Genomic DNA, 12,804 nt, shown 5'->3' with positions numbered 1-12,804 from the left:
ATCTGACCCCGTCAGCTCTTCTTCAGGGGCCAAAGCAATTACAGCTCTGGTTTGGTTTTCTTTTCCTCTTTTTTTCTGATTTTCTTAGGTAACTGACTCCATCTGGGCCAGGATAGGATAACACAAGAGAAGCATTAGGATTTAAGGAGGCACTCACTCTCAGCTCCACGCAAATGCCTGAGCGTGGGTGCCTCCTGAATCTTTGCACCTCACGTCCCTCTCTTACCTTACCTTAATCCTGACTTTGGACTCCATTTAGCGTTTTAAATAAGACCTCCATCTTACTTTCTCCACTATTATGGTCAGCAATCAAATTTCTGAGGGTTGTTTTTGTTCCTATTTCACACCCCTAGAGCAAGTGGAAGATACTGAGTTGGATGGGCCATGGACCTGACCCCGACTATAACACTCTCTTTTTTAATTTTAGGGTCATAGACTGAACCTTAAAGAAACTGAAAAGGACTGTTATGGACTTCTTCCATTGTATTTCTCATTATAAAACTCACTTCTATAGATCAACTGATTTTTCTCTTTTCATTGTGTGCTTCATCATCTAGCAAGTTAGAAGCTGTGAGAGGCAGGAGGATTCCTTTACCCTTCAGCATCCCTTACAACAAAGATTGGCAGGAAAACATCAAATACTGCTTATGTCTTGAACAAATCATATATAGAGACATATGTAAGAAAGACATTTTGGTGTGGAGGACAAAGGAACTTGGGTTTTGAGCTTCCTTCCCAAGAGCCATTTACTTTGTTATTACTATTAACCTTCTGACTTCTGTGTTTTTATACTACGAGTACTATTAGAGCTTTGTAGAGCTTAGTTCAAGTACTAACACAGACTCTACTCGCCTTAGGTATTTAACTTTCAGCTTGACCTTAAAGAAACCTGAGTGATTGTAGTTTGCAGTTAGAAATTCAAGTCCCCTTTGCTTTATATCTTTTTTAACTATCTCAGAAAAGAACGCTTTTATTTTCTAAACAGTTTTCTATTTCAAGTTGGTTTATCTTTGGGTCTCTTTTATAGAGCATATAGCAAAGCACTGTATTTCAGAAAAAAGAAGTGAAGTGTCCTATAAAGACATAATCTCCTTTTTTTATAGAATGGTCCTTGACCTGCATGCTGTGTTATTTGTCCCTTTTGTGTCCAGCTCAGTGGCAAGCTTTTTATTCACCTCCACTGCTGAGAAAAGGGAGTGTAAACTTAAGAGAAGTAGTATCAAAGGAAAGTACTTTATACAAAGAACTGTGGATCACTTTGCACCCGGGTTATATCTGGCTGAAATTGCCTGTTATATGCTGCTCTAGCCTGGTATGGGGCTCAGTGGGTAAAGCAGCAAGATAAGATATGTGTAGTCTCTGAAACCACAGCTTCTCGCCCTACAGGGCTGCCCAAGCTCTCACCCTGCTGATAGAGATAATGTATAGCCATTCAGTTTCTTTTTAGATTTTCTTGTCAATCATCAGTTAGCCTTAGACACATCAGCCCTGGAGCTGTTGTAGAATATTTGGATTTGCAGGTCATTGTCTTAGGTCTGAACTGATGGATATCCTCCTTCACCAAGCCCTTTGCAGTTCCAAATCCTGCCCTGATCATTTAGTTACTCTTGTTAAAGTAACTATACTGATAAGTTTTTTCTCATCAAGGATGAGCGGGAGTCAAACAAAATGTATGTTCTCAGGAATGTAATTTATTGCTTCATATTTTTTCTGCTAGTGGTAGTGAAGACTATCTCTTTAGTACTTAAAAAGAAATAATTAAAATCCTCTAAGAATGTACTGAACTGCAAACAGAGATATGAATTCTCAACTAACCACATAAATCCAGGGTTTTTTTTTCCACACAGAAGAATAAATGAATGAAACTAGGTCTACACAAAGATTTTACTATACAGTCTTGGCATGAAAAAGTACTCCAATTTAAGCACTCTATAAACTGATTCTCTTCAATATAAAAACAGTTCCAATTTCAAAACTATTTTCAAGAAAAATGGCAGTAAGTTTCTATTGTAAGAGTATTCTTTATTCCTTTCTGCAATTGCTAAAAAAAAGTATTCACGACTTCCAAATTTCATGCAGTCATTGGATAGTCTATGATGTCTTAACATGAATTAGTACTGGCATAATGAATTTTAAATGATATTGAATATGTAAAAAAAATCTGATTTTCTTGGTCAGAATGGCTGTGATTTAAATAAGCAGAAAAGTTGTAAACAATATAAAAGTTTTAACAATATAAATGATTAATATAAATCAATTAAGGGAATGAGTATTTTACAATTCTTATTCAATATAACCTGCATGCTTAAAGTGTAAATAGGATTGATATACTCAAACTATTTTAGCTTTCATGTTATATGTTACATAGTGTTTTAGGCTGACTGAACATTTGAGAGAAACCAGCAAAAATCATGTTTAGCGTGTAATTGTGCTAATTTGTATAAACTAATTTATGAAAAATATAAACTTTTTATTTTTCCATGAACTATGAACTCACAATTATACAAAGCCATCAATGACCATGACAAGAGGTTTCATATGTGGAAATACTGGTTAAACACCTGAACCTGACATCTTTATTTCTCAGTCAGTTAACCTGTTTGTTAACACAGATGAAACTGGATTGAATTATATGAACTTTTAATACAAATTTCCTGTGAAACTTCAATAAATGAACAGTAAGAATTTGAAGGCCAGGGGCTGGATAAAGATCATGGGTTTGTTTTGTTTTGTTCTGTGGGTAGGGCTTAACTAAGTCATAAAGAATCAAAGCTGCTTCAGAATTCAAGAAGGTCTTCAATTGTGTCTCATCCCACTTCCCCTAGCAACCAAATTTATATTGCCGAGGAAGTCTTTCCTATCCCATTCTGGATGAGTTTGAGTAAAAAGGTGCCACATTAAAAAACTTTTTTCAGTAGCAAAAAGAAAATTAAAAAAAAAAAAAAAAAGTAGCCATAGTAGCTAAAATCTGTTGGTTCCCTGGACGACCCATGAAAGAAGCACCTAGCAATGGTAAGTAGTGAAAAAGATAGTGTGCCCTAATTTCTTAAGATCAATTTGTTTTAAAAGTGGTTATAACATTTGAAAATCAATATGCATGTATATATTCTACATTTCTATGTTTACATATATCTCTTCCTACCAACAGTAGATGTGATAGGTACTATTAGCTCCATTTCTCAGCTAAAAAAAAAAACAAAAACAAAAATGAAAACGGGCACAGAAAAACTAAGCCAAAAGTCACTCAGCAAATAAATTGAGGAGTCAGGACTAAAACTCAATCAGCCCACTGGACTGTGCTGCCAATCTATTAAGCTCTTTAAGTTGGCACAAGATGTCAGAACCAGAGAAAAACAATACTGTAAACTGTGACTAATGAATAGTATACCAACAGGAAGTATTTTCTTTAAAAGACTGAAACTTTAAAATGAGCTTTTTAAGTTGTCTCAGGCTTTCTTACAAAAAGAATCCATCTTCAGACACACGATCACTTGGCATCATAAATGTGAGATCATGGTGATATGCAAATTAAAATCACACTGAAATACAACTAGAATGTCTATAATCCAAAAGACAATGCCAAATGTTGGCCAAAATGTGGAGAAACTGGAACCCTCATATGTTGCAGATGACAATGTATAATATATGGCCACTATGGAAAAGCAATTTTGCATTCTCTTAAAAATTAAACAGAGGCTTACAAATAATGCCACTCCCAAGAGAAATAAAAACCTGTGTCCAACAAATACTTGTTCAAAGAAGCATTATTAATAATAGCCAGAAACTGATAACCACATGGTGGGAACCACACGTGATTCCTACTTTGTTGGACTCTACATCATAAATTTAAATTAACAGTTTATCATCCCATTGTCTGCCCTGTGATTTTTTTTTAAGGATCATGCTTAGTCAGTATTCTCCAGCATTGTGATTGTATGCTATTGATACTGCTTTTAGAATGCTCTTATGAAGTGAGGAAATCTGTGTGTTTGAAATGACAAAAAAAAAAAAATTATAAATAAGTAAATGAATGAATGAATGCCAAAAACTGGAACTGACCCAAATGTCCATCACCTGGTAAATGGATTAACAAAATCTGGCATATCCACCCCAGCCAAAAAAAAAAAAAAAAAGGTGTCCAGAAAAGAGAAAGACTCAAAGCAGATCAGTGCTAGCCTGGGCCTGGAGGTAACAGCAGGGATTGCTTCCAGTGGGCTCTAATTTGGGGGGATTATGGAAATGTTCTAATACTGGATTGTGGTGATAGTTATACAACTATATAAACTTGCTACAAATCATCTAATTGTATACTAAAGATGGGTGTTCTAAGTAAATTATACCTCAAAAAAACTCTTACAAATAAAACAGGTATCAGCAAAGTGGTTCATTAAATCATAAAAGCGTATTTGTGGAGAGGGAACTGATTTAAAAAACAAAAACAAACAAAAACTAACTTCTGTGTTTGTTCCATATTAGTGACACCTGAATGAGTGTTTTGATTCTGAAATTTACCAGCACTATTTGCAACTCACTATTCTCCCATGGAAATGTTATTTCAATCTAAAGGTATTTTAAACATACTTGAACTTCTAAGTATAATCTGAATATTCCCTAGGATTCACCTGCCCAAATGTTACCAGTTGGAGGCTGAATCATTGGAGAATTTCAATTGTCCCTGCCTACAAGTCTCTTCCAGTTATTTCTAGACATCTCCAGGTGATATTCTATAGAAATTTAAGAACCAATCCATTCTCTTTTTTTTTTTAAGATTTTATTTATTTATTTGAGAGAGAGCATGCACAGTGGGGGGAGGGGGGCAGAGAGAAAGGGAGAAGCACTCTGCTTGCTGAGCAGGGAGCCAAATGCAGGGCTCCATGCCAGGGCTCCATGCCAGGACTCCAGGATCATGACCTGAGCCGAAGGCAGATGCTCAACAGACTGAGCCATCCAAGTTCCCCCGCCTTTTTAAGGTTTTATTTATTTGACTGAGAGAAGAACCAATTCATTCTTGTTTTAGTCTAATTCAACAAGATTCTATTGGATGACTATTATGTGCAAGACTCTGGATACAAAGATAAAGGATCTCATATGATAAAGTAAACAACACAAAAAATTTCCCCCAAAAGGTTCACTTCCTGAAGTCCTCTAAAAGAGGTCCTAGCCATGACTACTGAATGCCTACCCAAAGAAAGGTTTCTTACTGTCCCACCAGATACCAGTGGTACCAAGGGTAATCTTAAGAGAAACGCTGGTAATATTCTAAACAGATACGGGGAGATCTTTCTCTATTTCACGTCAAGCTTCTTCACCTGAACTCTGAAATTGCATTGCTGATCTCTTCCAACTCACAATGTCAACATCAATCCCTTCACCTCTAGCTCAAGTCACCTGGAAAATAAACATGATCACCCTTCTGCCTTCCTCTTCTTTTCTACTCCAACACACTTAGGCCATTGTCTGTGAGCTTATGCCTACAGATGCCTGGGCTACATGCCAGCCACACATACACATACATACTTTTTCTCAATAAAGCCCACATGACAGCCTGCTGCATGACATGTAACCAATGAACAGGGATGAAAGAAAAACCCATTTTTATTCTGATTCTCAATTATATTATGTGTGAAGTTCAGTGTCTCTTAAGAAAACATCATTCTGTCAGAAGGCGGCTCATTTTAACATAAGGCCTATGTATGTTCCAGAGATGGATGATGTATAGTTAGAATATTACCAAAAAAAATAATAGTTGGTCTGGATTCTAAATTTTGATCACTTAAATACATAAAACGAGCCAGAATTCAATTGTAGAAGTTGCTAAGGACAAAATGTTTATGAAAAATACTACATCGATAGCACACTTCCAGACTTCCATTGTGTCATATTAGAGCTTTCCAGATTTCATGTACAGATTATTTAAATAATGGTCTTTTAAATGCTTTTTTTTCTTGTACCTCTGAGTGTGGAACTACTTTATTCAGTTGCCTTACTGATTCAAACAAGAATATAAATAACGTGAAGACATAGCATGTTGTGTCGTGATCTCATACAGTTGTGTCAGTAATCATGAGAATTAGGCTTTGCCTAAGTGGGATGTGGATAATCCTTTAGTGTCTCTAATATCCAAACCAGTACAGAGGCAGAAATCTAGGTGTGCATTCTTTTCATACAGCTATGTTATAAGCTCCACGAGATTAGCTACATAAAGACTACCTTCCAAATCCATACATATACACATATATTCAATCACAGTGTAATTTTAAATCCGCTCTATTGAAATAAAATTCATATATAATAAAAATCTACCAATTTTAACTGTACAGACTGATGAATTTTGACAAATGGTTACAGTTGTATATACCACCACAATCAAGACACAGAACATTTCCATTTACCCAAAAAGTTTCTTCATGCTCCTTTGCAATCAATCCTTCCCCCCTCACTCCCGATCCCCAGCAACCACTCATCTACTTTCTTTCATTTAGCATAGTGCTTTCAAATTGTTATAGCTTGTTAGGTCCTTTCCATTCCTATACGCATTTTAGAATCATCCTTACAATTCCTACAAATTCCACTGGGGTTTTGATTGGAATCACACTGAATCTATAGATAAATTTGGAGAGAGCTGATACTTTAAAAATACTTATTGTTTTGATCTGTGAACATGGTTTAGCCCTCTTTCTTATGTCTTCTACAGTTTCTCTTAACAATGTTTTATAGTTTTCAGTGTCAGATCTTGCAAATATTTTGTTAAATTTTTTCCTAGGTATTTCACATTTTTAGGCTAACTTAAATGTGTTATTTCAGTTGCCAATTGTTCACTGCTCACACTACAATTTTAAGAAAAAGTCAGAAACAGTATTTTTAGTAATGTGGATTTTAAAACAAAATGAAAAAGTAACCTCAAGTGATAATTTTTTCTAATGAAGAAGAAAGTAAGGCAATAGAATTATCAAATTACAAAAGCAATGTGAAAGAATTATCATTGCTGACTCTTACTTTTGTTTTTATATTCAAGCATGGAAATTACTATTTATTCATAATGAATAATAATATAAAACATAACCAGAGACCAGTGAAAAAGAAAAGACACTGGACTTAGAGTAAGGAGGCCTAGATTTAAGTCATGACCCAGGTATGGAAAAAATATATAGTCCAAGAGAAATAAACCTTGACAAACATTTCCTTCTTTTTCAGTTTTTTATTCAGCTAACATTTAGTGAACATTGATGAAGAGCCAAAAACACGTTGTTAAGTGCCATAAAATGGGAAGAATCCTGTACTCCATATCATTAAGGGATTTTAATGAAAACTCAAAAGGAAAAAGAATTACATAAAATATTTTGGTAAACTGGGACACCTGGGTGGCTCAGTCAGTTGAGCGTCCAACTCTTGGCTTTGGCTCAGGTCATGATCTCATGGTCATGAGATAGGGCCCACATTCAGCTCCATGCTCAGCACTGAGTCTGCTTGAGATTCTCTCCCACTGACCCTCCCCCTGCTTAGTCTGGCTCTCTCTCTCAAATAAATAAATAACATCTTAAAAAAATACATGTTTTGGCAAACTAAAATATATTTTAGTATGTTAACTAACTGGAATTAAAATTAAAATGTAAGAAAATATTAAATAATAAACAAATAAAACCATGTGAAAGATTAAAAATAAATAAAATATAAATGTAATGTGCTACTATTATTTTGATTATAGTTATGTCATGAAAATCCACATTTATAGGTACTGTGACTTTAATACAGAGCTCATACCAAAATAAGAAAGGGGCTATGGAAAAAAATTAAGTGGATGACAGCTGAAGAATCCTAAAATTAATCACTCCATGGCACACCAAACACTTTCTCTTCTATTATTCCGTAATTGTATGGTATAAATACTACCTAAGTCCATAGATATGGATGAAACCTGACTTGTCATTTTTAAACCCTACAAAGGAAAAGAACAGACTTGAAATTCATAAAACTTTTTCCTTCCAGATGAAGGAGGTAGGCTTATTAATTTCTATTAATAGAAGACCTTCTGCTGACAATTTTTCTATTAGGAATCTGGCAAACTTACAAATACGACAGATGGACTAAGAATTCAGAAGTATGCCAAAAGAATTTATGCAAAGTGACTTAGTCAAAAAATATGCCAGTTTCTCTGGTTATAGATTAAGATCCAAAAATATATTCATGGTTTTGGTCATTATTACTTACAAATTGCTTGAAAAATACTTTTTTGTGTTTTGTGTTTTTAATTTTTTTTAGGTTTGATTCTCATAAAGGTTTCTGGTGTCAATTATTGGAAGAAGGTAAAACAAAATGCCTGGGAAAGAGCAAAGGAAGAAAATACCCTCCAATGGATCCTGATGTAAGTATAAAGCTTATAAATACAAACTAAATAAGCAAATTAATAAATAATATGTATTTTCTTATAAAAGTGGTTAAAATAAAAATTTAGCCCTTCTAAAAATTACAAGTGACATGTGGATTTCAGTGTATCCAGGTTGTTTATTTGGATTTTTCCAATGATACACGTCAAGCAGGAATAAAGGAAAACAACAGAATTTTCTATTTTGAAGCAGAACATAGAAGGCAATGTCTGATTACAAAAAGAATGATACATTCATAGAAATTTTAGCACTAAAAATGTTAATTTAAACCAAGACAGGAAATACATCAACTGGAAATTGAAAACAGGACCAAAAGATTTCTATTTTTCCCCCCATTAAGTCATGCTATAGTAGTAAATGTGGTCTGCATAATACTATTTCTTTGACAGTTTTCTTTGGATGATTATTAAAATTTACTTTTGAGCACTATAAAAATAATCCTTACACATTAATAGAAATTCAAGGGCAATTTCCATGGTATTTCAAGAAAGTAATATAAAATACATTATTTTCATTTATGTCCAGGCTATTTCTCTATTTATTAAACTAAAATGTTTAAAAGACATTGTAGAACATCTTTCTTAGCATTTGATTTTACTCCTATCAAACACAGACATAATGAGACATAATATTAGATTTTGTGGTAGAGAAAGATAAGAAAAACAAATTTTAAAATATCAGTACTTCCATATTGATACTCCAGAAATGTTACTGTGTAATACATTCCAAGGGTTTATTAACTCACACTTCTGACACCAAATGTGCATTTCATACCAACCAAGCATGCAGAGTTCTACAGATACCAACTAAGTGCCCTATAGTTTAACTCAATTGTGACACTAACCAGTATAGACTCCACAGGTAAAGGGCTTACTACCACAGGCCTGCTCTCCCTTCAGACTCTAATAGCAAGTAACAGGTTCCTAGGTTACTTACTTCTGTCCAAAGTGGCTATAAATCAAGGGATCTCATGACCCCTTCCTCAGGTTTTAAAATTTGCTATAACAGTTCAGAGAACCCAGGGAAACACTTTATTTTCTATTATTATAAAATATAAAAAATGAATAACCAGAGTGAGAGGCACATAGAACAAGGTCCAGAAGGGTGCTAAAGCACAGGAGCTTCTGTCTCTGTAGAGTTTGTGGTGTGCCACCCTCCCAGCACATGGATGCATTTACAAACCCTGACATTCTCCAGAATCTTCATTTCAGGTTTTTATGGGGGTCCCATTAACGTAGGCATGATTGATTAAATCACCTGCCATTAGTCATTACCTCAATCCCCAGTCCCTCTTCCCATCTTTGGAGGTCAAAGGGTAGGGCTGAGAGTTCCCAACCTCTAATATTATGTTTGGTTCCTCTAGCAACTACCACCCCACCCCCTCCATCTGACACTATCTGTGGTCCCAGCAAGAGTCACCTCATTAGCATAAACTTGGGTATGGTTTAAAAGGGCTTATTATGAATAACAAAACACACTCCTTTCACCCCTATCACTGAGGAAAAAAATGGTTTTAGAAGCTCTGTGCCAGGAACCTGAGATGAAAACCAATTATATATATTTCTTATGTCACAATATCAAGTATATACTGGATTTATTTGAAGGCATAGAGTGGTTGATTTTATACAAATAGAGACCAGAGAGAAGGCAAGAGTAAAGGAGGCTTCTTAAAGACAACAGAAACACGAATGTGAGAATGTTTGAGAGGAGGCAGTATTATCACATTGCTTGCTTCTCCCCCTATTACAGAAAAATGCCAGCACCCAACTCACCAAAACATCATAGAATGCATTTAATCCAGGTAAACTAAGAAAGTTGTTGGCCTACTCCTACTTTTACTTTGTTTATGAAAATAACAGTGTAGAAGAATAAAAACTGACATTCTAAATTAATACCACTAAATCTAAGGGCACCTGGGTGGCTCAGTGGGTTAAAACCTCTGCCTTTGGCTTAGGTCATGATCTCAGGGTCCTGGGATCAAGGCCTGCCTCGGGCTCTCTGCTCAGCAGGGAATCTGCTTCTCCCTCTCTCTCTGCCTGACTCTCTGCCTACTTGTGATCTCTCTCTCTGTCAAATAAATAAATAAAAATCTTAAAAAAAAAATCACTAAATCTAATATCTCTCCAAATCAAAAGTCTGTAATAGATTCTTTAATTTAATAATGGGCCAATAAATAACCTGATATTGAAGGTGTTATATGATTCCTTCTTTTTATACTTTTATATTATAAATGTATATATTATCTCCTCTTATTACATTATTTTACATGAGTTTGTATGAAGTAGTCAGATTACAGCATATATCCTATCTGTGGCTTTATCTAAAATATCCCCCCTTCTGAATGACTGTGAGATAACAATTTATGTTCAATAAATTTTGCATACCACAAAGTTGTATCCTAGTAACTTTTGGCCTAAACATACTAGACTCCAAAATAGAACATATCATACATTGCAAATCTCATTTCATTTGTCTTGCCATAATGAGGGAGTGAAGCAAGAGGAAAGGGTACTTGAGTAAGTGGACATGATTATGGTGACATGCATACACACAATAGGACACAGGACAAAGTTTATCTGCAATGGCACATTGACACAGGCAGAGAGGTCTGAAAATGATGCCCAAAAGGTAGAGGTAAGGTTGAGACAATCCTCAGTATCAGAGGTTCAATTCAAATACCAAAGGGATGGACAGTAGAAATAGATCCCAGGAGGTTCAGTCCTAGACCCAGATAAGATGTTGTGCAATCACTTACCATATGAAACTATTGGGGTGCAAGCTGGCAAGAGAGAAAAAAATGGGGAAGTACAGAAACTCAGAGACAAAGATGTAAGGTTCTTCCCTAGATTCCAGGTCTGGCTGGCAGCAAAGGAGGCACAGAATGATCAGGCTCCCAGATATAGGATCTGGGAAATAAAATTTATCTGTACTGTTTTCTTTTGTCTGAGTGTGCCAGCTCAGCCTGACAGTGGTTTTAGAGCTAATGACTGAGGAAGACCCAAAACAGAAATGAGACAGACAGGCAGAAATCACACAGTGGTTTGGGTTCTCCCTTGATCCCGGTAATGGTTAGAATAAAGCACAACTATTCTATTTAATTCCAGTGATCATGATTCCTACAAAAATCACTGTTACATCAATCAATACCAAATGAGACTTTCTTCTATGGCATTTAAAATCGAGTACCAGATATGACATTTTGAAAGAACAACACAAGGAATTAAATAACAAAAATGTTTAAAGGTTCAACTCTGCTGAAAATCTCAGAGTAGTACAAAGCCTGGAGGTACAGATACAGATGCAGAAATCCTCCCTTTACAACATTCCTAACAATGGTCATCCAACCAATATATGAATGCCACTAAATGCCATCTCACAGCACAGCCCTTTCCAGTTTTGACAAATTCAATTATTAAAATCTTTTCTTTAGTGAAGAGAAATCTACCTCCCTCCAAGTCAAGATAGTTTACAAGGCATTCTTTCCTTCCTTGGGTCAAATCATACAAATATAGCAAGCTAGAGGTTAACCTGGTTTACCTACTGCATTTTCAAGCCTACACACAATACTGTTTTTAGCAGTATGCCTTTGTACACCTTAAAATTCTTGTAAGAAAGTATTACGTACCTTCTATATCTAAATGTAAATTAATGATGACCAAGGAGTATTTGATATTGTACATGTACCAAACTAACATTCTCCAAAACAGGAGTGATTTGAATAAGAGCATCATATTAGACCCAACCAGTTGTCACAGCTACTTTTCTAGCAACTCGATCAAGTTACTGTAACATTTAATTCTGCACAATCAAGTAAATCCCATGCTTAATACAAAATCTCTTTCCCTGCTGAAACAGTGTATGTACCTAGAGCATCTATTTTGAAGAAGAGAGTCTCTGGGTTTGTGTTGTGCTAAATAAATAGCCCACATGCTTAATATAAATCTCAACCCAGGTATGGTATAACTGACGCAGATTTAAACGTCATCACAGTAGATGAAATATACTTTAATCCTCAAAGTGAAATGTCCTCTTGTATCCCACCTCAGAGCAGAGCGTTTCTGTCAAGCTACTACCGAGATCACAACGTGGAACTGTCCAAACTGCTACACAGACTGGGGCAGCCTCTGCCATCCTGGCTGAGACAGGAGCTGCAGAAAGTGAGATAGCACTGGAGACAACATCTCGAGAATCCATCTGCCATGTAACATTCACCTTTCACAAAGCTTCCAGAAGCTACCAAAAGGCTGTTTAAAAATATACCTCTTCAAATAAGAAAAAAAGAACAAAGTTCCTTCCATGTGCTGGCATGTGGATGACTAGGGGGAAAAAAAAAACAAAAAACAAAAAACAAAAAACAAAGAAAAAAAGAAAACATACCTGTTACAAGCCTTGAGGCCTACGGCCTTTCTCTTAATCCATA

At 35.5% G+C, this 12,804-nt stretch overlaps 1 protein-coding gene across 1 annotated transcript in view; it reads left to right on the top strand.

Moving 5' to 3' along the window:
* The window catches only part of LOC111156296 (bifunctional heparan sulfate N-deacetylase/N-sulfotransferase 3), a 160,111-nt gene extending 147,561 nt beyond the window's left edge, over positions 1-12,550 (top strand). The window contains exons 12-13 of the mRNA XM_022517076.1: positions 8,260-8,362; positions 12,431-12,550. Of these exons, the coding sequence (XP_022372784.1) occupies positions 8,260-8,362; positions 12,431-12,550 (223 nt within the window). The remainder of the gene's footprint in view (positions 1-8,259; positions 8,363-12,430) is intronic.
* Positions 12,551-12,804: the final 254 nt, after the last annotated feature.

This window comes from Enhydra lutris, unplaced genomic scaffold (assembly GCF_002288905.1).
Source record: "Enhydra lutris kenyoni isolate GAN:26980312 unplaced genomic scaffold, ASM228890v2 scaffoldscaffold3, whole genome shotgun sequence".
Taxonomy (NCBI): domain Eukaryota; kingdom Metazoa; phylum Chordata; class Mammalia; order Carnivora; family Mustelidae; genus Enhydra; species Enhydra lutris.
The sequence above is the reverse complement of the archived record's forward strand: the minus strand, read 5'-3'. Positions and strand labels throughout refer to the sequence as shown.